The sequence below is a fragment of the Grampus griseus genome (genome assembly GCF_964374135.1).
Source record: "Grampus griseus genome assembly, chromosome: 12".
In the NCBI taxonomy this organism is placed as follows: Eukaryota; Metazoa; Chordata; class Mammalia; order Artiodactyla; family Delphinidae; genus Grampus; species Grampus griseus.
The window spans coordinates 64,628,635-64,655,090 of NC_139006.1; the positions used below are offsets into that span (position 1 = coordinate 64,628,635).

The 26,456-nt window shown below is 39.5% G+C and overlaps 1 protein-coding gene across 1 annotated transcript in view; it reads right to left on the reverse strand.

The window, feature by feature from the left end:
* Window positions 1-26,456, reverse strand: part of DYM (dymeclin) — a 371,864-nt gene that overhangs the window by 54,652 nt on the left and 290,756 nt on the right. The window contains exons 15-16 of the mRNA XM_082668392.1: window positions 24,029-24,211; window positions 11,533-11,646 (exon numbers count right to left, since the gene is read on the reverse strand). Of these exons, the coding sequence (XP_082524518.1) occupies window positions 11,533-11,646; window positions 24,029-24,211 (297 nt within the window). The remainder of the gene's footprint in view (window positions 1-11,532; window positions 11,647-24,028; window positions 24,212-26,456) is intronic.

Sequence of the window (26,456 nt, forward strand, 5' to 3'; positions counted from 1 at the left end):
AGAAATCTGGTAGCCACCACATTAACCGAGTGATCAAGGATAACATCAACAGCAATGAGAGAGGCTGACACCAGGTACCTCCTGATATGATGAACTGAGAGGGGCACAATGCCACTTCCGTGATATTTTTGCCAAATATGTATAACTTCAATATAATCATGAGGAAACATTAGAAAAACCCAAGTTGAGAGACATTCTACAAATAAGTGACCAGCACGCATCCACAGTGTCAAGGTCATGAATGATAAGGAAAGCCTGAGGAACAGTCTCAGGTTGGAGGAGACTAAGGAGATACAAGAAATAAATGCAGTGTGGGGCCCGGAAAGGATTCTGAAACAGAAATAAGAATACTGGGAGAAAAAAAAAAAAAACTGGTATAATTCAAATACGGCCTGTAATTTAGTTAAGAGTATTGTACTTATGTTAATTTTCTGGTTTTGATAATTGTACTATAGTTATATGTAGTTATATGTGTTGTTTGCATCAGCGGATCCTGGATGAAGGGTTTACATGAACTGTCTACTATTTTTGCAACTTTTCTGTAAGTCTAAAATTATTTTAAAATAAAATGTAAAAAAAAAAATCAAGGTGGCATTGATTCAAATATCTTCTCTTCTGGACAACCTATCTAAAACTGCTCCCTTCCCAATGTTATCTATCCTCCTCTATTTTTCTTATTTACTGCTACTTAAAATAGCAAATATTATAAAATAAGCTACAAGGATATATTGTACAACACAGCAAATATAGCCAATATTTTATAATAATTATAAATGGAGTATACGCTTTGAAAATTGTGAATCACTATATTGTACACCTGTAAATTATATAATATTGCACAGCAACTATATGTCAATTAAAAAAAAAGAAGAAAAAAGAAAACAAAAAATAAAAAAATATTAGTGTACCAAAAAAAGCACATATTTTACTTACTTCTCATTGTCTATCTCCTCCACAAAAAAACAAACAAACAAAAAAAACCCAAGCTCTATGAAGAGGCAGGGATTTTTGTCTACTTTGTCCATTGCTGTATCCAGAGTTTAGAACAGTGCCTGACACATATAGGGAGAGACAGTTAAGTGAATTAAAATTGCAAAGAGGATGGTAAAATAAAAATTAGAAAAGCACGTCTGGAGATTGAAAATTTTACTCCAGAACTCTTGAATTCTAACAAGTCCCCATTTCCCCTTTAGCATATATAAAGTGAGCTTTTCATTCATCTACTTATTATTTACTGAGCAACTCCTATGTACCAGACATCAAAGGGATGCAGAGGACTAAGACATGACCCCTATTCTCAAGGAAGTTACAGGTGAGTGGGAGAGAGAAAACATTTAAATAACTACATACAAGGTAGAAGAGGAGAGGAGTCCCCAAAAATGTAAATATAAAATGCAATGGATATTCAGAGGAGGGAGGCACAGGTAGGTTGAGGAGTAAAAGGAAAGGCTTCCTAAATGTTGTTAAATTGATCAAGGGCTTCAATGAATGCTTAGAATTTGAATAAGCAAAAAGCAAAGGTGGGAGAAGGGTATATTGGGAAAAGAAAATTGTGTCAGTAAATCCAAAACCGCAGGAAGGAAGAAGGCACAGAGATAGTTCCGCTCGGCTGGAGCACTGGGTGGGGGTGGGGTAATGGGAAGTAGGGAGGCAAAGGACTGCAATGGCAGGCTGGGGTTAGACTGTGAATGGTCTAGAATTGCAGCCTAAGGGCTCCAGACCTTCTCAGGGAGCAACAGGGCTTGACCTCTAAGTAGTAGAAGGACGTTACTAGAGCACTGCTCTACAAAAATTCTTCATGTAATTTTAGAAGACAGAATTCTAGACTCGTAAGAATTGCAAGAAATCTTTCGGATCATCCTGTGTAACTTTTTTTTTTTTTTGCGGTACGTGAGCCTCTCACCGCTGTGGCCTCTCCCGTTGCAGAGCACAGGTCCCGGATGCGCAGGCTCAGCGGCCACGGCTCACAGGCCCAGCCACTCCGCGGCACGTGGGTTCCTCCCGGACCGGGGCACGAACCTGTGTCCCCTGCATCGGCAGGTGGACTCTCAACCACTGCGCCATCAGGGAAGCCCCTGTGTACCTTTTTATTAACATGAACTCTTTCAATCTTTTCCCCCTATGTTATAGATTTGAGTTCCTTTGTCATCTGGTGCTCTTTTTACATTTACCATCCAGACTTTATCGTGAATACGACACTTCACTACTTCATGAAGCCCCATATGGACTGCTAAACAACTTTACCCATCAGAAAACACTTCCTTAGGTGGAACTAATACCTGTCTTTGTTCAGTTACTACCCATTGCCCTTGGCATAAAATGAGAAGCTTAATTCCTCTTTCACAGTATTAATCCTTAAAGTAGCTGAACACAGTTTTTATATTTTTCTCTCTTTTCCAGGTTATGTATCCCCTACTCCTCATCTTAAGTGACCTACAGGCTCTTTACTATAACTTCACCTGCTTGTGCACACATCTTGGTTTACCAATGTGATGCTCAGATGGAACCTAACAATCCTAGTGCGGTGTTACTGGCACGGAAGGGGATAGTACGGGACAGTGGTAAACAAAATGGACGCTGGAGAAAGACTGCCTTGGTTTGAAGCCCAGCTTTGCATCTGGGCAGTAATTTAACCTCTCTGAGCCTTAGTTGCCTCGTCTAGAAAATCAGGATAATAGCATCAACTCATAGTGCTACAAAGCGCTTAGAAAAGTGTCTTGTAGCATGATTAGTATTATTGTTGAGCTTGAGTTCTCAAATTTTACTCACAGGTTATATCTACCAGCATCGTTTCATGCACAGAAACTGTGCATCTGAGCCTTAAGATGAAAAAGGCTGGCAGTGCTTATACCATTATGCTTATACCATTCTTTTTTTTTTTTTTTAAGTTTTATTTTATTGTTTTTATTGGAGTATAATTGCTTTACAATGTTGTGTTAGTTTCTGCTGTACAATGAAGTGAATCAGCTATATGTATATCTATATCCCCTCCCGCTTGGACCTCCCTCTCCCCCACCCCATCTTATCCATCTGGGTCGTCACAGAGCACTGAGCTGAGCTCCGTGTGCCATACAGCAGATTCCCACTAGCTATCTGTTTTACACATGGTAGCGTATTTATGTCAAACCTAATCTCCCAATTCGTCCCACCCTCCACTTCCCCGCCCACCCCATGTCCACATGTCCATTCTCTACGTCTACGTCTCTATTCCCCCTGCAAATAGATTCATCTGTACCATTTTTCTATATTCCACAAATATGCGTCAATATATGACATGTTTTTCTCTTTCTGGCTTACTTCACTCTGTATGACAGACTCTAGGTGCATCCACATCTCTACAAATGACCCAATTTCATTCCTTTTTATGGCTGAGTAATATTCCACTGTATATATGTACCACATCTTCTCTGTCCATTCATCTGTCGCTGGACATTTAGGTTGTTTCCATATTCTGGCTATTGTAAATAGTGCTGCAATGAACAATGGGGTACATGAGTCCTTTTGAATTATGGTTTTCTCAGAGTATATGCACAGTAGTGGGATTGCTGGATCATATGGTAGTTCGATTTTTAGATTTTTTTAAGGAACTTCCATACTGTTCTCCATAGTGGCTGTATCAATTTACATTCCCATCAACAGTACAAAAGGGTTCCCTTTTCTCCATACCCTCTCTGGCATTTATTGCTTGTAGATTTTTTGATGATGGCCATTCTGACTGGTGTGAGGTGATACCTCACTGTAGTTTTGATTTGCATTTCTCTAATAATTAGTGATGTTGAACATCTTTTCACGTGCCTCCTGGCCATCTGTATGTCTTCTTTGGTGAAATGTCTGTTTAGGTCTTCTGCCCACTTTTTAATTGGGTTGTTTGTTTTTTTGATATTGAGCTCCATGAGCTGTTTGTATATTTTGGAGATTAATTCTTTGCCCATTGCTTCATTTGCAAATATTTTCTCCCATTCTGAGGGTTGTCTTTTCGTCGTGTTTATGGTTTCCTTTGCTGTGTAGAAGCTTTTAAGTTTAATTAGGTCCCATTTAATTACTTTTGTTTTTATTTTCATTACTCTAGGAGGTGGGTCAAAAAAAGATCGTGCTGTAGTTTATGTCAGAGAGTGTTTTTCCTATGTTTTCCTCTAAGAGTTTTATAGTGTCTGGTCTTACATTGAGGTCTTTAATCCATTTTGACTTTATTTTTGTGTATGGAATTAGGTAGTGTTCTAATTTCATTCTCTTTTAAAAAAATAAACAAATAACTTTATTTATTTATTTATTTATTTATTTATGGCTGTGTGGGGTCTTTGTTGCTGTGTACAGGCTTTCTCTAGTTGTGGTGAGCGGTGGCTACTCTGTTGCGGTGCATGGGCTTCTCATTGTGGTGGCTTTTCTTCTTGCACAACAGGGGCTCTAGGTGTGCAGGCTTCAGTAGTTGTGGTGTGCAGGCTCAGCAGTTGTGGCTCGCAGGCTCTAGAGCGCAGGCTCAGTAGTTGTGGCGCACGGGCTTAGCTGCTCTGCGGCATGTGGGATCTTACCAGACCAGGGATCGAACCCATGTCCCCTGCATTGGCAGGTGGATTCTTAACCACTGTGTCACCAGGGAAGTCCTAATTTCATTCTTTTACATGTAGCTGTCCAGTTTTCCCAGCACCACTTATTGAAGAGTCTGTCTTTTCTCCATTGTACATTCTTGGCTACTTTGTCATAAATTAGGTGACCATACGTGCGTGGGTTTACCTCTGGGCTTTCTATCCTGTACCATTGATCTATATTTCTGTTTTTGTGCCAGTACCATACTGTCTTGGTTACCGTAGCTTTGTAGTATACTTTGAAGTCGGGGAGCCTGATTCCTCCAGTTCTGTTTTTCTTTCTCAAGATTGCTTTGGCTATTCGGGGTCTTTTGTGTTTCCATATAAATTGTAAAAATTTTTGTTCTAATTCTGTGAAGAATGCCATTGGTAGTTTGATAGGGATTGCATTGAATCTATAGATTGCTTTGGGTAGTAGAGTCATTTTCACAATATTGATTCTTCCAATCCAAAAACGTGGTATATTTCTCCATCTGTTTATGTCATCTTTTTTTTTTTTTTTTTTTTTTTTGTGGTACGCGGGCCTCTCACTGTTGTGGCCTCTCCCATTGCGGAGCACAGGCTCCGGATGCGCAGGCTCAGTGGCCATGGCTCACGGGCCCAGCCACTACGCGGCATATGGGATCTTCCCGGACCGGGGCATGAAGCTGTGTCCCCTGCATCGGCAGGCGGACTCTCAACCACTGTGCCACCAGGGAAGCCCTATGTCATCTTTGATTTCTTTCATCAGTGTTTTATAGTTTTCTGAGTATAACTCTTTTGCCTCTTTAGGCTTCAATTTTATTTAGAGGATATTTTCTTTTCCAGTTGGAGATTATTCTCACTAAAGGAGATAAACTAGCATTTGAAAATGGGAGAATGCATAAATCAGTCAATCAATCATGTAATCTTGTCCACTGTTCCAATGCTGAAGGCCCACAATTTCTTATTTTCTTTGCTTTCTCCTCTCAGAGGATCAAAGGCCCCTTCCAATTCGAGTCTTTGACAACGTTTGTGTAAGTTCATGCCACTCCATTACTTTTGGCCTCTGTACATACCATTCTATCTTTTGCAGGTATCCTTTAAAAAAAATCCATGCTCATCAAGGAACTTCTCATTCTGCTTCTTTAGTTTCTTTTGATCGTATGCCACGCTGCTGGCAACTCAAGCATCTTTCTTCCCCTTTCATGCTGAAAGCCTGGAAACTACATGTCCTAGCATCTCTCCAGAAGGGCTTTGGGTTAGACTGTGGCAAGGAGAGGAACTTGTATTTCAGAAGGCAAAAGAGAAACAGAAGCCACTGGTGCTCTGGTAACAGTGGTGGGCAGACTGTGGGCTTCAGCAAACGTTTTGACAGTGGTTTCTACAATCTTCCTGCAGATCTCCACATGGATGTCTGCAGGCAGGCCAGACCATCAGTGACGACATTCTTGCCACTTCTGATTTCCTGAAAGCCAGCACTGTTTTTTGCTGAAGTTGGCTTCCTTAGTCCTTTCAGTGACTTTCAAATTTCCTATATTAAATTGCTTTCTGTTCGCAATCAGGGGTTTTATTTCTCTGACAGGTTTGGTAGGGAAAACAGAAGGTCCTCTCTATAACTCGAGTATAAAGGATTTTGTAAGGAAAATAGAGGCTTATGCAACTGTTGGAAAGGCAAGATCAGGGAAGCTGCAACAGAAGACTGTCTTCAGCACTGGAGTAGGAGGTTCTCAAGAGCTCACTGCAAGCTACTGCAAACCTCAGTATCTCTGGGGAGACACTGACGACCCTGGCTGCCTACAGCACCAGGCCAGGCAGGAGCTGCCTCTGGAGAATAATGGCTTCTTCTCTTCTGCTTTCCAAATTGCATGCAAGTGTGCCTCTCCTTGGCCGACTGCAATTTGGAACTACACAGACGGGAGGATTCTGGGAAATGTACTCTGGATGCTTCTCTGTGACGCAGAGGAGACTGGAGAAGGAGGCGAATGTGACACAGAGTTGCAAACAGATACTTCAGTACAAACGTAGTTCTCATATTTGTTTACACAGAACAACCAGTGACTGGATAGTTAATATTTTTTATTTTATTTGTTTTCCATCCCACTTGAACTACATTTTTTCTTGTTATGAACCATATACAACTTTTAGCAATTTATGTTCTTTTGGCATACAAACCTGACTATGCCCTCTGCTATTATGAACTGAAAGGTGATCTCTGTCATAAAACATCCCCAGATTAATAATATTTCCTTATTGTTTCTTGCATCTTCTGAGAGTAAAAACTGTTATCTAAAGTTTATGCAGTTTCCTGCTTTGTGGAGAATGATAATTTTTGTATATACACAGACAAAATTATACTCTTAGGAATGGAAACGTTCTTAGAAGTCACACAGTTGGTTTTCCCCACCAATATTTGAGTCCTTACAATTGGAATGCAAATAACTGTACATGTGCTCCTGGCTTTCTGCTCCTGTTGCCAATGGCAGGCGTTGCTAATGGATCTCAGCACTTTTCCTGCTGCATCTGAACTCAGCCTTAGAATCCTTCTCCATTTACCGTGCTGGCCAGCTGGTACCAACAGATAAGAGCTTCATGCAAGATGGAACCTATTTGCATCCCTGTCAAGTGGCCATCGTCCTATTACGCTTAACACCTCCAGTGACAGTGAATGCACCACTTCCCAGAAGTTACCTATTCCATCTCTAAATACAGTTGACCCTTGAACAACAAGGATTTGAGCTGGGTGGATCCACTTATGCATAGATTTTTTTCCAACAGTAAATACTACAGTACTACACAATCCACGGTTGGTTGAATCTGTGAGTTCAGAGGAACTGTGGATACAGAGGGCTGATGATAAATTATATCTGGTTTTCGACTGTGTGCAGGGTCTGCACCCTGGACCCCTACATTGTTCAAGGGTCAACTGTAGTTCCATTTCTTAGAAAGTTCTCCCTTCTATGGGACTGAAATGCAAGTTCCTTCTACCCATTAGTCCTATTCCTGAGACCACACATAAGTCCAAATCTGCTTTTGTAAACAATTCTTCCAGTACTTGAAGACAAGTCTCTTCTGCTTGGATCCGGTGAATTCCCCTAATCACTCCCTGTGTTCTTTCACAATTTTGGTGATTCTCTGATAGTTTTCCAAATTGTCTTATGGTGCGTGGCCTCCAAAGTTTGCTCTGAATTGTCTCGTACAGACAGCCTCTAGGAACTAGTAGCAGATCGACTCACGTATACTGTTGAGCCGCACAACATTTAGCAAAGCAGAGCCAGGCATCTAACGATGAAAGACTCAGCTAGCCAACATCTGAAAGCTGTCCTTGAGACCGCCTAGTCCAAGTCCAAATCCACTTCCATAAACAGTTCTTCCAGTACTTGCAGACCAGTTCTCTAACCAGTCCATCAGAACCTACGTTCAGCCACCATTCCCTGGAGCTTCTGTAATCAATGCAGACTATAGCTGTCTCCTAAAAGGCCTAAGTGCACTCCTCTGCCCACCAGACAATTTCTTGGACGAATTCTGTTAGCACTTCCACCTTTCCACCATGGTCCAAGTCAAGCAATAGTCTAACTGATCTCTCTGCTTTCATTGTTGCTCTACAGTCTACCCTCAACACATCAGCCAGAGTGGTCCTATTAAAAACCGAAACCCTGGGCTTCCCTGGTGGCGCAATGGTTGAGAGTCTGCCTGCCGATGCAGGGGACACGGGTTCGTGCCCCGGTCCGGGAAGATCCCACATGCCATGGAGAGGCTGGGCCCGTGAGCCACGGCCGCTGAGCCTGCACGTCCGGAGCCTGTGCTCCGCAACGGGAGAGGCCACAACAGTGAGAGGCCTGCGTACTGCAAAAAACAAACAAACAAACAAAAACCAAAAAAAACCCAGCATAGTAGAAGAAATGGAAGTTGTGATTGGAGAGCAGTATATTTAGACCAAAGATATTCAAAAGGAGCAGATCGCCATGACAACATGATCTGGATTTGGCCATGAGTGGGGGACTGAAATGACACAGATGTGAATGAAAGTCAGTGTGACTGAGCCAGTTAATGAATTGGATGCCAAGGATGGGCCATACACATGGGCATCATAGGCACCCAGGATGATAAGCCATGGACGGAAAGAAAGACTGAGCCAGATGCTATAGTAAATGAGAGAGAGGCCTAGGAGTCAGTAGGTGGCAGCTATAAGGAGGAGAAGAAGCTGGTACCAGCCTCATATGAACAGAGCTTTGTACTTAAGGGTAGAAGGATAATAGCTAAGCAACAACAGTGAAAACAAAGAAGACACCAACTGCATCTCCAGACCCCGAAGGGTGGGGAGTATGAAAGAACAAGCAGCTTTTACTTCCAAATGCTGCAGGGGTTTGGGAGTCCTGAGGGGATAACCAGGTTTCAGTTAAAGAGGTGGTGAAGAGAGAAGATTCAGTGCCGGGACTGAGAGTGTGGGGATACATCCTGACCATGAAATTGGGGTTTAAAAAGGCAGTGTAGGGTATGGGAGGCAGGGAAGTAATAGGAGGCTGCATCTGGGGAGAGAAAGCACAAAGAGGAATGGGGATGAAAGCACAAAAGAACATGGCAATGACCAATGATGAGAACATACGACATTAGGTTTAAGCTTGCCACAAGGTTCCATCAACACTGAGCAAGTCTTTCTCAAGCATCTGCTCTGTGACAGTGTTGCTGTAAGTGCTTGGACACATAGTAAGCAAAGGTCCCTGCCCTTTCAGGGCTCACAGTCTAGCAGGAGGAAACAGACAGTGAACAATCAGCGTAATATAATAAATAACAAAATGATCTAGGGTACTAGGATGTGATAAATGCTCTGGAAAATACAGAAAAGGTAGAGCAGCTTGAGGGGGTCTGGGAGTATCTGTGAGGATGTGGGGGGAGAAAGTCTTACAGAGAATGGTCCGGGCAAACCTTTAGCAAAAAAAAAAAAAAAAAAAAAAAAGAGGCGAGAGAATTAGGCATGCTTATTCAGAGCAGAGTCCTAAGCAGTAGGAACAACTACTAAAAAGGTCCAAAGCCAGGAGGATGCCAAGCATGTTGAAGAAATAATGAAAAGAACAAAGCAGCTAGAGCTGTGTGAACAAGGGGAGAGGAACAGGAGGTAAACAGGATGCTGGGGGTGGGGAGGTACAGTGAAATGGGAAACCAGTGCAAGAGGAGAGACACGATGGGGTTTCAGTTTTGCTTTTTTTTTTTTGCGGTACGCGGCCCTCTCACTGCTGTGGGCTCTCCCGTTGCGGAGCACAGGCTCCGGACGCGCAGGATCAGTGGCCATGGCTCACGGGCCCAGACGCTCCACGGCATGTGGGATCTTCCCGGACCGGGGCACGAACCAGCGTCTCCTGCATCGGCAGGCGGACTCTCAACCACTGCGCCACCAGGGAAGCCCTATGCTGGCTCTTTGATCTCATCAAAATCCCCCTTCCCTTGACTCCTCTGCATTATCCTTTCCTTATGGCTTCTTGATAGTTCCACTTCTTTCTTGACTAGCTTAAACACCACGATCCATCAGTTCCTATGAGTTGCCAGTCTAATCATCATGGATTTTTGTACTGGTTAACATGGTAGAGTTCAAATAAATTTGAAACAGTGAGAAAAAACCCGAAAGACCTCAGATGTCTTACTTTAGGTAAGAAAGGAAATAATATGAATTCTCTACACTTCAGGAATTGTCAGGAAAAGAGAGTAAAGTCAAAGCTGGAGGGTCTGGTGAACCGCAATCAGGTTTTATGCTATAGCCACATGGTGGTGCCATTTTAGCTGATAAGCAGAAACCCCTCCTTTGCTCAGCACTGCGTGAACTGCACGGCTGTTTACGGACAGTGGAACTTCTGCAAGTGATTATGACTAATGTGCTGTTGCTTTATAAACTGTTATTATAACTGAAAATATTTTCATATCCTACAATGTTCATTAAGCAGCGGTTCTAGTGATAGTGCTGAAAAACACAGCCCCCAAACAGTAACTTTGGAACAGAAGCTAGTTCTGATAAAACATGAAGAAGGCCAAACAGTCACTATGACACCCTGTGTGCTGTTCATTTAGGAACGAGCACTCTAAAAACATGAGAGGTAATGAAGGAAAAAATTAAAAGAAGTATTAAGGTAAAAATAGGCGACAGTGCTGTCCATTCACGCATCTTCCCCCAGATATCCCCCTTACATATTTTCCTACGGGAAAATTAGTCTTGAAGTATGAGTTTTACATCATGAGATCACTTAGAAACATATCTGACACACAAATGTAAATGCCTCCTCAAAATACAATATTTCCCCTACCTCCTCCATGAAGCGATCCTCTTCTACAGCTACTCCCAGGCACACAGTAAACAGTGTGGTGATTACGAGCGTGGACTTTGGAGCCAGATGGCCTGGGTGTGAATCTCCTAGTTTCCTAATTTTCTAATTATATGGCTTTGGGTTAATTACTTAACCTCTCTGTGCACCAGATTCCTCATCTGAAAATTAGGATGATAACACTACTTACCGTCAAAGGGCTGTTGTGAGGATTGGTCAGGTTAATATATGTAAGACACTTAGAACCTCCCAAAAGCACTGAGAAAACACTATGTAAATATTAGCTACTGTTGTAGTGATCATCATCGCCATCACCACCACCACCATCTTCCCATCAACCCTTGATGATACTTACAAGCCTGTATTTATTTCACTGGGTTAAAAAAGTAAGGTGCTCCTTTATTCACAGTATATCTATGAATTACTCATAGTATATACAGTGGTTACTCATAGGCTATGCAGTGGTGTGAAGACAGTCCTCTTGCTATTTCTTCTAGAAGACTGTCAGAATCCTTCACCACAGTTCTGTGTGTCAATATACAGTAGAGTAGGCAGCGCAAGTTTAGAGAGCCTTTTCCAGTGCAAGTGCTGGGTAAGTGGTATGATTCTGAATAGAGCCCACTCAGACACTAATATTTACATCAAGTGATACAACAGTATGTTTCTTCCCCCAGTCTTACCTTCAGCCTGTCCTTGGGCAGTGCGACGACTCCTTGCTTGATGATTTCCAGAACCCGTTCCACTGACAGCTCAGCTCCAGCTTGTAGCAACCTCGAGCTAAAGAAGGTGATCACCTGGAATGTAAAGTGTTATTTTTTTAAATAAGTAGATGTATGAGAGGTATTTTCAGTAGATGCCTTTCTCACATGGTAGTCAAAGGATCATCGTTCCATTTCTTCGAGTGGCCTGGCTTTCAATTCACTAGCTCTCCTAAATAAGTCCTCTGTATAAAGGGTTTGATGGCTGAATCAGAGCCAACCCCTGAATATTCAGGGTTGATGACGCATTCTGTGAATTATGCAGGCTCCTGAATTCTGCACTTCCTTGTGCTGCCTCACCTTGCATTCATATTTCATTTAGAGAGCAGCACCCATCAGAAGGTAGGAAGAGAAAGCTAAAGCTTAATATCTGTTAACATTGAGGCTTAACAGTAGTTGTCCAGAAAAAGTCTTAGTAAGAAAGAAATTTGAAGCTAATGGCTAAAATGATGTTTTGGGGACTACTTATCAATTTAATTTATCCACAACACTCTTACCTCTGAGCACCAGGGATAATCAACAGCAAGCTGTAATTTTTTGGTTTCATGTCACAGCACAGCCTGAACTATGTAGCAAGGTGCTAACACAGTAACATTTGGAAATAACACTGTCTCTTAACACTTGTCATTAAAAACTAAAAGACTGTCATCATTTTTTAGGAAATCACTTAAAAACCACAATGTCAATAAATCAAGAAGACCATAAGTCACTTTTTATTCAAGAGACTATACACTATAGACAAGTGTTTATAGTCAGAGATGCCTGCAAAAATATAAAAATTTGTTTCTTAAAAAGTTGAGTATTTCCATTTACATGTTTTCTATTTTATAGGTAAATTATTTTAAGTTAACTAAGAGTTATTTCCAAACAGTTTTCTAGATTTTCTTTCAAGATTACTCTCCTAAATATTAATTGTTCAAATGCACAATAACTTTTCTCCTAACCATTCTAGTGGAAGGTGCATGATATGACATAAATGCCACTGAAATAGATTTATTCTGGAAAGTAGAGACCCAGCTGGAGCCAGAACCCTAACAAGCTTGTGCCTTGAAGGACTGTGGCAACGAGCAAAAACAAAGGCAGCCAATGCCTGGTTACACTGCTGTTGATTCCAAATAAATCATTTCTTTATCTCAGGCAGTTTGCTGGCACCAGCTCCTTTGCAAGTTGCTTATTTTGTCCATGACAGGTTGGTTTTCAACATGTGCCTATGGGTCTTGTTTTTTCCAAGTCAGATTTTAAGCTCTCTGGGATAAAATTTTGTTCACAAGAGTTTAGACACAGCAGGTACTATAACTGATTTTCATAAATTGTAATTAAGTCTCTTTTTATTTATTTATTTTTGGCTGCACTGGGTCTTCGTTGCTGCGCGCAGACTTTCTCTACTTGCGGCGAGCAGGAGCTACTCTTTGTTGTGGTGCACGGGCTTATCATTGCAGTGGCTTCTCGTTGCGGAACACGGGCTCTAGGCACGTGGGCTTCATAGTTGTGGCACATGGGATCATCTGGCTCGCGGGCTGGGCTCTAGAGCTCAGGCTCAGTAGTTGTGGCACACAGGCTTAGTTGCTCCGTGGCATGTGGGATCTTCCCGGACCAGGGATCGAACCCATGTACCTTGCATTGGCAGGTGGATTCTTAACCACTGCACCACCAGGGAAGTCCCTCTTTTTATTTTTAAATGGACATTTTATACGTGTAAAATAAGTAAATTCTGTGAAAATATTTTTTGAATTTTGGCTGTACCTGAAGTTTTTGTGTTTTACTTAAGATACCGATGATACCCTTGACAACCTATTCAGTGGAAGGAATAATTAGAGAATTTACAAAGGAAATAGATGATACTTTTTGTCTGCAAGAAAGATGCAATGTGTACAGCAACTGAAATTCAATAAAAGGGAAATAAAAGAGAAAGATGCAAGGTAATAACTGGGGGACAAGACACTGATCAAACGTATAATTAAATGGATTTAAGACATAATGGTAGTGTACACTACAAAATACTCAAAGTCAGAGGCCTAGTTTGGGTCCTGCCTGTGACACTTACTAACCATGTGACTTGTAAGATGCTCAACTTCTTCCAGATGTAGAATTGTGCAGTGGTTTGGAGCACTTATCAGGTGTCAGATTGCTTGCATTTAAATCCCAGCTCTCCTTATAAACTTAGGCAAGTTATTTAACATCTCCATGCCTGAGCTTCCTGATCTATAAATGAAGAAAAATAAAATGCCTGCCTCATGGGGTTGTTCTTAGAATTAAGTTAATACTTGCAGAGCACAAAGAACGATGCCTGGCACATGGTAAGTGCTCACAAAATGTCAGTAACTATGATTGTCATTAGGTGTATCTCAGTATCTTTGTTTATAAAATGAAAAAGTTGCCCCATCTACTGCATAGGAAACAATCATAATACATGTAAAAGTAGTCTGTTAAGGATGAAACCCATGAATGTTAGTACCCCACCAATGTATCCAATCAATAACATTTCTTTGTAGTTATATGTCTATATTCCTGATTTTATGCCTGATATAGGCGAAAAGTTTGTAAGAACTGAGTTTGGTGGCACAGGTCATCTCACCCAAACCAGTCAGGACTATCAAGTGAAATCTACTGAAAGTAAATTTTAGGAAAGCCTGCAGGTTAAAACCTACATGATCACCATTAGTTTAATACATTACTGAGGGTCAACTAACAACTCTTCTCTTTTTACTTGATGAATTTATGTACAACTTTTCCCAAGAAATTTATATTAATTTTATTATTTTCAGAAAAATTAAACTTAGTACCAGATTGAGGAAGTTTTCATAGTTTGCTTAGGTTGCATAGGTTGCTTCCATATCTTGGCAGTCATAAATAATGCTGCTCTGTACACTGGCGTGCATGTATCTTTTTGAATTAGTGTTTTTGTTTTTTTCAGACACATATGCAGGAGTGGAATTGCTGGGTCATATGGTAGTTCTATTTTTCGTTTTTTTGAGGAAACTCCATACTGCAGATATTGAACTATCCTTGCATCCCTGGGATAATCCCACTTGATCATGGTGTATGATTCTTTTAATATATTGTTGAATTCAGTTTGCTAATATCTTATTGAGGATTTTTGCATCTATGGTCATCAGTGATATTGGCTGTAATTTTCTTTTTTTGCGATGCCTTTGGTTTTGGTATCAGGGTGATGATGCCTCACAGAATGAGTTCAGAAGTGTTCCTTCTTCTGCAATTTTTGGGAATAGTTTGTGAAAGACAGGTGTTAATTCTTCTCTAAATGTTTGGTAGAATTCACCTGTGAAGCCATCTGGTCCTGGATTTTTGTTTGTTGAGAGCTTTAAAATGACCGATTCAATTTCATTACTTGTAATTGGTCTGTTCATATTTTCTATTTCTTCCCGGTTCAGTTTTGGGACTGTGCATTTCTAGAAATTTGCCCATTTCTTCTAGGTTGTCCATTTTATTGGCATACAGTTGTTTGCAGTAATCTCTTACGATCCTTTGTATTTTTGTGGTATCAGTTGTAACTTCTCCTTTTTTGTTTCTGATTTTATTGATTTGGGCCCTCTCTCTTTTTTTCTTGGTGAGTCTGGCTAAAGGTTTATCAATTTTGTTTATCTTTTCAAGGAATCAACTTTCAGTTTCACTGATCTTTTCTATTTTTTTCAGTCTCTATCTCATTTATTTCCACTCTGATCTTTATGATTTCTTTCCTTCTACTAACTTTGGGTTTTGTTTGGTCTTCATTCTCTAATTCCTTTAGGTGTAAGGTGAGGTTGGTTGTTTGAGATTTTTCTTGTTTTCTGAAGTAGGCTTGTATTGCTATAAACTTCCCTCTTAGAACTGCATTTGCTGTTCCATAGATTTTGGATCATTGTGTTTCCATTTTCATTTGTCTCCAGGATTAAAAAAAATTTCCTCTTTGATTTCTTCAGTGACCCTTTGGTTGTTCAGTAGCATATTGTTTAGCCTCCACGTGTCTGGGTTTTTTGCATTTTTTTTTCTTCTTGTAGTTGATTTCAAGTCTCACAGCACTGTGGTTGGAAAAGATGCTTGATATGGTTTCAATTTTCTTAAATTTACTGACAGTCGTTCTGTGGCCTAGTGTGTGGTCTACCCTGGAGAATGTTCAACGTGCACTTGAAAAGAATGTGTATTTTGCTGCTTTTGGATGAAATATTCTCTATATATCTATTAAGTTTATTTGATCTAATGTGCCGCTTAAGGCCAGTGTTTCCTTACTGATTTTGTATCTGGATGATATGTCCATTGATGTAAGTGGGGCTGCACAAGGTGATCTGAAGGTGAACAGATGACCCCTGCAAATGCCGTGGGTTATATTATAGCAACAGAACTCTGAGCTTAGAGAACCCAAATCTCTTATAATGGTCAGTAAAAGTGTCTACCTTTTGCTCCCGAGGGAGACAAAGACATGCTCCCATCTTTACCCCATCTGATCCCAGGTATCTACACAACTCATTTTCTACCTCCTTCAAGTTTGAGCTCAAATGTACCTTCTCAGAGAGGTCTTCTCTGACTGCACTCTTTAAATTTGCAATATCCCAACCCTATTCCAAATAGCGCTCATTATTCCTCTTTCTTCTTTTTGGCATTTTGGCATAAGCAACTAGGTAGATACTGATGTCATTTACAGAGCTAAGGAAGACTGCAGAAGAAAAAACAGATTCATTTTGTGTTCGATTTTTTTTTGAAGAAAATAATGAATTCTCATTTAACCTTGTTCAACATTTGTGGGACCGTTGTATAGGCAACTGAATGAGCTAGTTTGGAGCTCAATTAAGAACGGTCAGGTCTGGAACTACAGAAAACCTAGTGTAAATTTTACACTGCCAAGAGATAAAAATAGTTCTTGCCTTTACCATACCACAAAACTATTGTTGTTCAATGTCTCTGTCCTATACTTATATTCAGCCATGAAATTTCTTTCACGCCCTCTCTTGTTTGGTGTGGTATTTCTATTTTGTCCTGTTGCTTAATTCAGCCAGATCATATCATCTTATGAGTTAGAATGGAGGGTTATGTACAAGTGGCTAACAGTAATTTGGCTACCTGAAAAGCACATGTCTAACTCCTTCGGCAGAAGTTAAAAGTACTCCAAGGTTAGTCACTCCTGTCTCAGACATTCAACATTGCTTAATGTCTTAATGAAAAACATCAACTCTCAACTCCCTGTCAGCTAAAAATAACAGTAGATTCATAGTCTCCTCTACCAACATTTTTCAAGGTTAACTCCCTGAAAGAAGAAATAGCAAAGGTTTGCTTAAGCCAAGATTTCAGAAGCATTTAGGGGAGGGAAGGAGAAGGTAAAGTGCTGAAAGAGGCAAAAGTAGAGATGTTATTTATATCTTTCTCACGGTATTCTTTTCAAAATATGTAAAAAAGAGTTTAAAATGATTTTGAATGAATCTCCAGTGTGTTCAACACTATTTTAGATGATAGTATTCAACAAAAAGTTGTTGGAAAATCTGCTCATTTGGAATCTTATTTAGGTTTAGCCAAGTGAATGCTGAAAATATGGAGTTTATAATGAGAAGATCTGGATTCAAGGCTGAGTGATTTACTAGCTAAGTGACCTTGAGCCAACCATTTCACCTCTGAAGACTTACTCTGCCTCCTTCACAAGGATAATTTAAGGGTCAAATGACATAGGGCGTATGCAAATTGCCCTCAATGATAAAGCCCTACGCAAACATGTGATCACTATTTAAGAGGATTTTTTTTTTTTTTGGTCTTGCTGCATGGCTTATGGGATCTTAGTTCCCTGACCAGGAATCGAACCCAGGCTCCGGCAGTGAAAGTGCCAAGTCCTAACCACTGGATGGCCAGGGAATTCCCTAAGAGGAATGATTCTTAGGTGGGGATCTGTGTTAAAATCACCTGGGAAGGCTTCTCTCAGCCTGCTGGTTTCCTTATCTGTAAAGTGGGATAACAATAACTAATTTACTGGTTTAAGAAGAATAAATGAGTAATATTATGTAAAGGTACTTAGCCTCATTCCCAGCACTTAGTAGGGACTCAAACTTGTTTAGGCATATATTTATCTAGCTTTAAGAACTACACAACAGCACACAGTCAAATGTTTACCCAGAGACTGCATTTTTCACGAATACAGTTGGAGTGTCAGTAAGTGGCCAATTACTGACAAGGACAGGAAAGTGAGCACTGGATATAAATCCAGTTTAACACCCTGCTTTTATTTCCATGTGGTGATATACTGTGAGAAAAACAAGTGAGGTCCTTTCTATTTCCTCATCTTTACTCTAATTTTCACCTCTTCCAAAGGAGACTAAGTTTCAAATGGACGTAGTTTAAATCCTTTGCGTGGTTCTTGTGTGTCCTTTCAAAAAATAATATGGTCCTTCAGGGTTATTTTTAAGGATGTCAACAGCCTGGTTACTAAGAAAAGAACATCACTTTCACCACGGGTGGAGTAAAGACTGATTTGACATTATTAGAAGTGAACTTGAAGGAGAAAGTAAATTTCCAGGTTTGTTTTCAGATGTTTTCAGGCAGTGAATACGCAAACCAATGAGAAGCTGTAGGAACGTTTAGTGAATGCGGATAGTAGTCAGGCATGATGACTACAAACAAGGGTTTTATTATCAAACTGCCTCGGTTTGAGTTCTGGCTCTATCACTTTCTGAATATGTGATCACAAGCAAATTAAATCTTTCTAAGTTGGTTTCTTTAACTGTAATTGAAAATAAAAATGAAATATACCTCAAAGTTTGTTTTTTAATGAAGATTAAGAGAGATCATGCACGTAAATGCTTAGCAAGTATGCAATAAAAGCTAGCAACGCTAATGATGAGATGAATAGAAAAGGAGCAAATGGTTTTTGATGTGGTTTAAACATTTAAAACTAAATAATCCAAACAATGTATTACAACATGATAATTTATCATCTATTACAGTTATGACCACGGAAAAAAGAAACTTTGGTTAGTCTTTTATCAGAAACAAAAAGAAAAAAATGCACTATTATGAAAAGAGGTATTGGTAATTAAAGAGAAAACATTTCCAATACACTGCAGGTATAGATTATCTGACATATATTGTGCACAGTTCAGGTGACTATCCAGAGAAAGAAAGGTAGAATGAGTGAGTGAGAGAGAAGGGGGAGGAGGACGAATGGAGGGAGGGAGGAAGGAAGGAAGGAAAGGGTAAAAGGAGAAAAAAGACAGGAAGGAATGAAGAAAGAAACTGAAATCAGAGAGGTCCAGAGAAAGGCAAAAGAGACAAGGGGTAGGGGTTTGCCATAAGGGCAGACTAAAACGATTAGGATGACGCAGGTTAGAAATATGAAAGCTAAAAAAGGATGTATTGGATAGTTCTATAATTCAAACATCTGGATAAACCTTGGAAAAACCAGGATATCCTCCACCCTGGAATGTGAAAGAGATACATTTATAAGTATTATAAGAAGATATTATTTTAGCACTTCAGTGCTCTTTCCTGAGTGGTATTCTTAGACCGAATTAGACATCGAGAGGCTCAAGAATATAATAGCGGTTCTGTTTACTTTGTATACACTTGAAATTTTTCATAATAAAAAGTTTTAAAAATTAAAAAAAAGCGTTTCCCCGGTGGTGCAGTGGTTGAGAGTCTGCCTGCCGATGCAGGGGACGCGGGTTCGTGCCCCGGTCCGGGAAGATCCCACATGCCGCGGTGCGGCTGGGCCTGTGAGCCATGGCTGCTGAGCCTGCGCGTCCGGAGCCTGTGCTCTGCAACGGGAGAGGCCACAACAGTGAGAGGCCCGCGTACCGCAAAAATAAATAAATAAATAAATAAAAAGAGTGTAATAGGCCACACTGGGCATAAGATTAATTTAAAAGGACAGAAGGCCAGGAAAAAGAGCATGCCAACAGCACAGCCCCAGGCTTTTGTTTTCCCTGGGAATACTCACAGCAGTATCGGGGCTGGTCTTTGGACCCTCAACTGATAGCTCCAATGTGAGAGAATGGGACTACCATGGACAGATCCAATAGCCACCCTAGCTTAGAAGCCATGTCCCAAACAGAAACCAATACCCCTTGTGATAGTCTCAGCTTCTAGGTCCCTGAAAAGGACATGCTTGGTTATGAATTTTTTCACTCAGGGAAGCCCAAAGCTATAGTCCTTTCAGTCCAGACTCAACTTACCATTCAAATGTCATTCTATCATATTCTCATTTTATTACAGCAGTGTTACCTAGTAACATGGCTGACATTCCACCTTCATCAGATTTCCAAGGAACAGAGCTAAAAGCAGCTTAACCCAAGGCCAATTTCCCATGTAAAAGAGAAAAGGGTTTTGTTGAACCTTTCCTCACATGCACAGTGAATCTTAATCTCAGTATCCTACTCCCCAAAATGGTACAAGCAAGAAACTAGAAATGAATGTGGACAAATCCATGAACAGGCTGGCTAGAAATGGATTATTTTATTTTTTATTTAAAAAAAATTTTTGGCCGCACTGCACGGCTTGCAGGGTCTTAGTTGACTACCTCGTTGTCAAAAAGCATCTAGCCAACAGAAAAAGGTAGAAATAAGCTCTGATGGATGTCCCTTGGGCATTCATTTATTTCATAATCTTGTTACCACTACTTATCAATTTTAAAAGGAGGCGCTTTTCCCATTAAACAAGAAGGACATGGGGCCAGAGAAGAAATATTTGAGAAGCAGCTTGAGGATGCTCTCACACATCCTAAATATCAACAAATCTACATGGGAGTACTGGTTCATAACGGTGAGAATTTAATTAAAGAATATAAATGTCAAGTCTAACTCTAAGATATAAACATGCTCATTTGAAATGATGTTTCTGCTTTATCCTAACTGCAAAGATGACAATAGTACCCAGCTGCCCCAGTTCTGTTAATGAAATTTAAATAATACTGATAGTGGTTTAGGAAAATGACAAGAGTGTGTGTGGCAAAGTAATTTGCTATAGCTGCAACCATTAGGTATATAGTTGAGGCGACTTAAGGAAAGCTCATGAAAACGCTAATTAAACTGACAGCAAAGAGGGTTTTTTGTTTTGTTTTGTTTTGTTTTTAACATATTTATTGGAGTATAATGGCTTTACATGGTTGTGTTAGTTTCTGCTATATAACAAAGTGAATCAGCTATACGTATACATATACTCCCATAGCCCCTCCCTCTTGTGTCTCCCTCCCACCCTCCCTATCCCACCCCTCTAGGTCGTCACAAAGCACCTAGCTGATCTCCCTGTGCCATGTGGCTGCTTCCCACTAGCTATCTGTTTTACATTTGGTAGTGTACATATGTCCATGCCACTCTCTCTCTCACTTCGTCCCAGCTTACCCTTCCCCCTCCAATGTCCTCAAGTCCATTCTCTACAACTGCATCTTTATTCCTGTCCTGCCCCTAGGTTCTTCAGAACCATTTTTTTTTTTTTAAGATTCCATATATATGTGTTAGCATATGGTATTTTCTCTTTCTGACTTACTTTACTCTGTATGACAGACTCTAGGTCCATCCACCTCACTACAAATAACTCAATTTCGTTTCTTTTTATTGCTGAGTAATATGCCATTGTATATATGTGCCACATCTTCTTTATCCATTCATCTGTCGATGGACACTTAGGTTGCTTCCATTTCCTTGCTATTGTAAATAGAGCTGCAATGAACATTGTGGTACACGACTGTTTTGGAATTATGGTTTTCTCAGGGTATATGCAGAGTAGTGGGATTGCTGGGTCATATGGTAGTTCTATTTTTAGTTTTTTAAGGAACCTCCATGCTGTTCTCCATAGCGGCTGTATCAATTTACATTCCCACCAACAGTGCAGGAGGGTTCGCTTTTCTCCACACCCTCTCCAGCATTTACTGTTTGTAGATTTTTTGATGTTGGCCATTCTGACTGGTGTGAGGTGATACCTCACTGTAGTTTTGATTTGCATTTCTCTAATGATTACTGATGTTGAGCATCCTTTCATGCTGACAGCAAAGAGTTTTAATTTTTATTTCTGTTTACCTGCAATCATTACACAGCAGTGATATGGAGCAAATCAATGAACAGATCTGCAATAGTATACATACTTGTAGTTAAACTCATGTAATTGTGTGGGTTCCAGAGTATTCAGCAGTTTACAGAACTATGTGTTAAGAGTCTGGAATGGGAGCCTGGTTATAGTTCAAAGCTGATTTCAATTAAGTACCGAACAAGTACACAGGACTCTATTGGGATGAGCAAAAATTAACCTACTTGGGTAAACTGGCTTAATGAGAATGGATAGAGATGTTCTGAAGTATCTTAAATTTGATCAGAGTCCATGCGTCCATTTATGTATTGCTGTTATCCTGAAAGAAGACGGGGAATTTTCACTTCAGAGGTCACTCTCACCCTCTCTTCCCCACCCCCAATTTTACCCAGCCTCTCTCTACCTCAGCTTTTAAAACCCTCACAGATGGGCTTACGGACCCCAGGCAGGAGCCTGGAGGACTCTTAATATGATGACACTGATCAGGCCAAAAATAAGACTTAGTGATATTGACAGGAGGGGGCTCAAAAGGAAATGGCCATCTAATAGGAGTTTCATAGAGAGGAAATAGCAGGAGACAGAGAGAGAGAGAGACAACCGGGAAGAAATAATTAAAATGAACATTTGAAAGTTCCGAGCTTGAGCCTCTAGACTCAAAGGACTCTCCAAGCGCCAAGTACAATTGACCAAGGCCCAGCAAACAATGAAATTTCAGGACACAATAACAGGGAGATCCCAAAAGCTTCCCAAGGCAGCAGGTCATATGTAAAAAGAGAAGAAAAACATTTTCAGACATGAGAAACTAAAAGATAAAAAACCTACCTCACATACACCCTTTCCCCAGAAAGCTACTGTAGTACATGCTCCACCAACATGAAGCAGTAAACCAAGAAAGAAGGACTCACAGGAGCCAAGGCCAACCAACGGAAACAGGTGAAGGAAATTCCCAGGAAGACGCTGCAGCTGGGCAGGAGAACCAGCGTACAACCTGGTTGGAGCTGGAAGCAGCTCTCCAAGAAAAGAATGGAACTGAGAATTTGATGTTCGACTATGTTGAGAGGAGTTTTAGAGTTACATCAGAAAGTCTGTATTTGTGTTAGTGACTGGATATTTGCAAAACATAACCAAGAAAGGCCTAGAATCCAGAACATACAAAGAATCTACACACAGATAAATAACTCAGTAGAAAAAACTGGCAAAAGACTTGAATTTGCTTCAGAAAAGAGGAAATCCAAATTAAAACTATAATGAGATGTTACTACAAAACTGATCAAACTAAGTGTTCATGAGGATGTGAAGCAACAGGAATCTTATACACCACCAGCTGAAGAGTAAAATGACAGCACTCCAAGGGAAACGGTTTGGTACGATACATGTTATGCAGCGAATCCACTATGAGGTGTACACCCTGGAGGAAGGCATGTACATGTGCTTACTTATGATGGAAATTATACATTCATACTTGTGCAATAATTAAATTATTAAAAATCTTCCTAAATGTAAGTAACACAAGGACAGGGATAGTGGCTCTTCTGTTTCCTCTTGTGCACTATGAATCTCATTAGCTATGCAAGAAATTTTTGTGGAATCAAACTGAACTGGGAAACACTAATACAACAATAGAAAGTTTAGCAGAAAAACCTTTTTAAAAAGGACAGGAGGTGAAAGTTCATAGACCTGTGAAAAATGTTCAATCACACTAATAATGAAAGAAATAAAAACTAAAAACAATAATGAAATACCATTTTTGATATAAAAGGACAAAATTAAAATAATTATAATAAAGCTGTAAAAGTATAGTGAGATGCATCCTCTCATACATCACTTGTAGAAGTATAAGATGACACACAGATGCATTAATTGTACAATATTTCTGGAAAGCAATTTGACATGGGTTGCGTCTTGAAAATACTGATCCCTCTGACAGCAAAAACTAGTACAATTCCAGTTTTAAGACTACTTCAAAAATAGAACTAAAAAAGGTGAGATACGATGTATTTACAAACTGATAATTATAAATTAATACAAAATATGAGAAATAACTAAATGAGCAATAATGGGATAAGAGTTAATATATTTTAGGACCTCCATAATACAGGTTATACAAATACTAAAATGTGAGATTTTCAAAGAATTGATGATATCACAGAAAAATGTTAATAATGTTAAGTAAAAACGGCAGAATACAGAACTATATAAAGTATGATCTCAATTCTACTAAATATATATGCGTGCGTGTACATATATGTCTGTATATAATACATACACATACGGAAGGTGACAACTGTTATAGCAGAATAGACAGCAGATAGAATTAACGTTCAAGAGACTAATTATTGCAGTTTTTTTTTATCAAGGTTTGTTAAACTTTCTCTACTTTAATATTTAAAAAAGAATCATAATAAATATCTCCATTTACACTTACCAGATCAATATTTTGCATGATATCCTGAAATGAAGGATGTGTTCGAAATTGTTCAAAGAGATCTCGTTTGTAAAGAAGTGCATACACCAAATTTGGATTGTGATGAAGAGAATTTGTCAGGCAGGAGTTGATGATCTCTAACATCATTCGAATCACTTCTTCGATGACATTTAGGTCTTGTGCCTGATAAAGAAAGAAAATCCCCATATAGAGTCTGTGTTTTTTTCCTTGACACAGAATTAATTAGAATGAGGACAACTGCTTTGCAATTCAAACAGCATTGGAAAGACCATGCAAAAGAGCTCTTCAAGATTACTTCTGTCAAGAATTTTTACAATTAAGTTTATCAGTTACCAAAGGATTTAAAATCTGTTGAACTTAGTATGGTGATAATTATAAATTTCACATAATAAATTATAGACTTGCCAATCTAGAAGGAAATTTGGAGCTTATTCAGTCCTTTGATTAATAGATCCTAATTTGTACTCTTATCACTGTATCACGCTAAATCATTAGACTTGCACAGTACAAAGTGGTGGTAGGGTCTTACCAATTCCAAGAAAAGTGTCTAATTCAGAATATGACCTCATTTTTCTGCACTGTCATTTCAACGTCCATATTTACAGATAAAGAGCCTACTGTTTTGTTTCTGCTTCCTCAGAGTCAATAGCCTTTGGGAATCTGAATGTGAAATAGTTATAAGAGCAAAACTCAAAGTAAGCAATCAATATCTCCCTTGAAAGAAAGAACAATGGAAAGCAAAAACACAGGTGAATACAACACTTTCCTTCTCCTCTTGAGTTTTCTAAATTATGTTTGACAGCTGAAGCAGAAATTATAACACTGTCTGATGTGGTTCTCAATGGATGTAAAGGAACACCTAAGACAATTACATTATAAACCAGGGAGAGCAAAGGGATTTAAAGAGGGGAAGGTTTCTACATCTCACTTGAACTGGTAAAATGTCAACACGACTAGACTGTGGTAAGTTATGTATGTAAATGCCTAGAGTGAATTTATACAAGGAGATAGTACACACAAAAATACTACTGATATGTCAAAATGGGATTCTAAAAAAATGTTCAAGTATCCACAGGAAGGCAGTCAAATAAGACAGATGAGAAACAAGGAACAAACAGAAAGCAGAAAGTAAAATAGGCAGACTTAAGTTCTAACATATCAATTATTACATTAATTGTATACAGTATAAATACAATAATTAAAACCCAAAGAATGGCAGAGTGGATAAAAAACACATGACCCAACTATATGCAATCTATAAGAAACTTCAAATATAAAACTCACTTTAAATAAAGTTAGATAGAAAGTAAAAGAATGGAAAAAGATATAACATGCAAATATTAATCTAAAGAAAGTAGGGATGGCTATATTAATATCTGATAAAGTACACTTCACTTCAAAGACTGTATGGCCTACAAAATAAAAAATACTAGCTGGTGCCTTACAGAAAAGTTTACCACCCCTGGTCTAGCAGACAAAAAGGTATACTTGTTTCCATACAATTTACCTCCACCTATATTGTTTTAACCATAATGTCCAGCATTCAATCAAAATTTATGAGATAAACAAAAAGCAAGTAAAAACAATCCATGTCCAAGAGACAAAAGTAATCAGCAGACCCAGAGATACACAGATACTGAAAATATCAAATAGGGAATTTGAAAGAATTATGATATACAAAATCTACTATGAGTCTATAATATGCTTGCATTGATGGGGAATTTTAGCAGAGTTGAAAACTATAAGAGGGAACTTCTCTGGTGGTGCAGTGGTTAAGAATCTGCCTGCCAATGCAGGAGACACGGGTTCGAGCCCTGGTCTGGGAAGATCTCACATGCCACAGAGCAACTAAGCTTGTGTGCCACAACTACTGAAGCCTGTGTGCTCTAGGGCTCATGTGCTACAACTACTGAGCCCACTTGCTGCAACTACTGAAGCCCGTGCACCTACAGCCCATACTCCACAACAAGAGAAGCCACCACAATGAGAAGCCTGCGCACCGCAACGAAGAGTATCCCCCCACTCACGACAACTAGAGAAAGCTCACATGCAGCAACGAAGACCCCATGTGGCCAAAAATAAAATTTAAAAATTACAAAAAAAAAAAAACAACTATAAGAAAGTAACACGTGGAAATGTTAGAATTAAAAAAAAAAGGTAATAGCAGTAAAGAATATCTAGATAGGTTCAACAGTAGACTTGAAAGAATCTTTTAGAGATAATGGCTGAGCATTTTTTTAAAATAACAAAAGAATCAAACAACAGATACAAGAAGCTCAGAATAACTCCAAAGTATTCCCTAAACAACCCCCCCACCCATACAACAAAAAACCACACAACTAGATGCATCATATTCAAACTACTGAAGACCAAAGAGAAAGAGAAAATCTTAAAGGCAGCCCAAGGA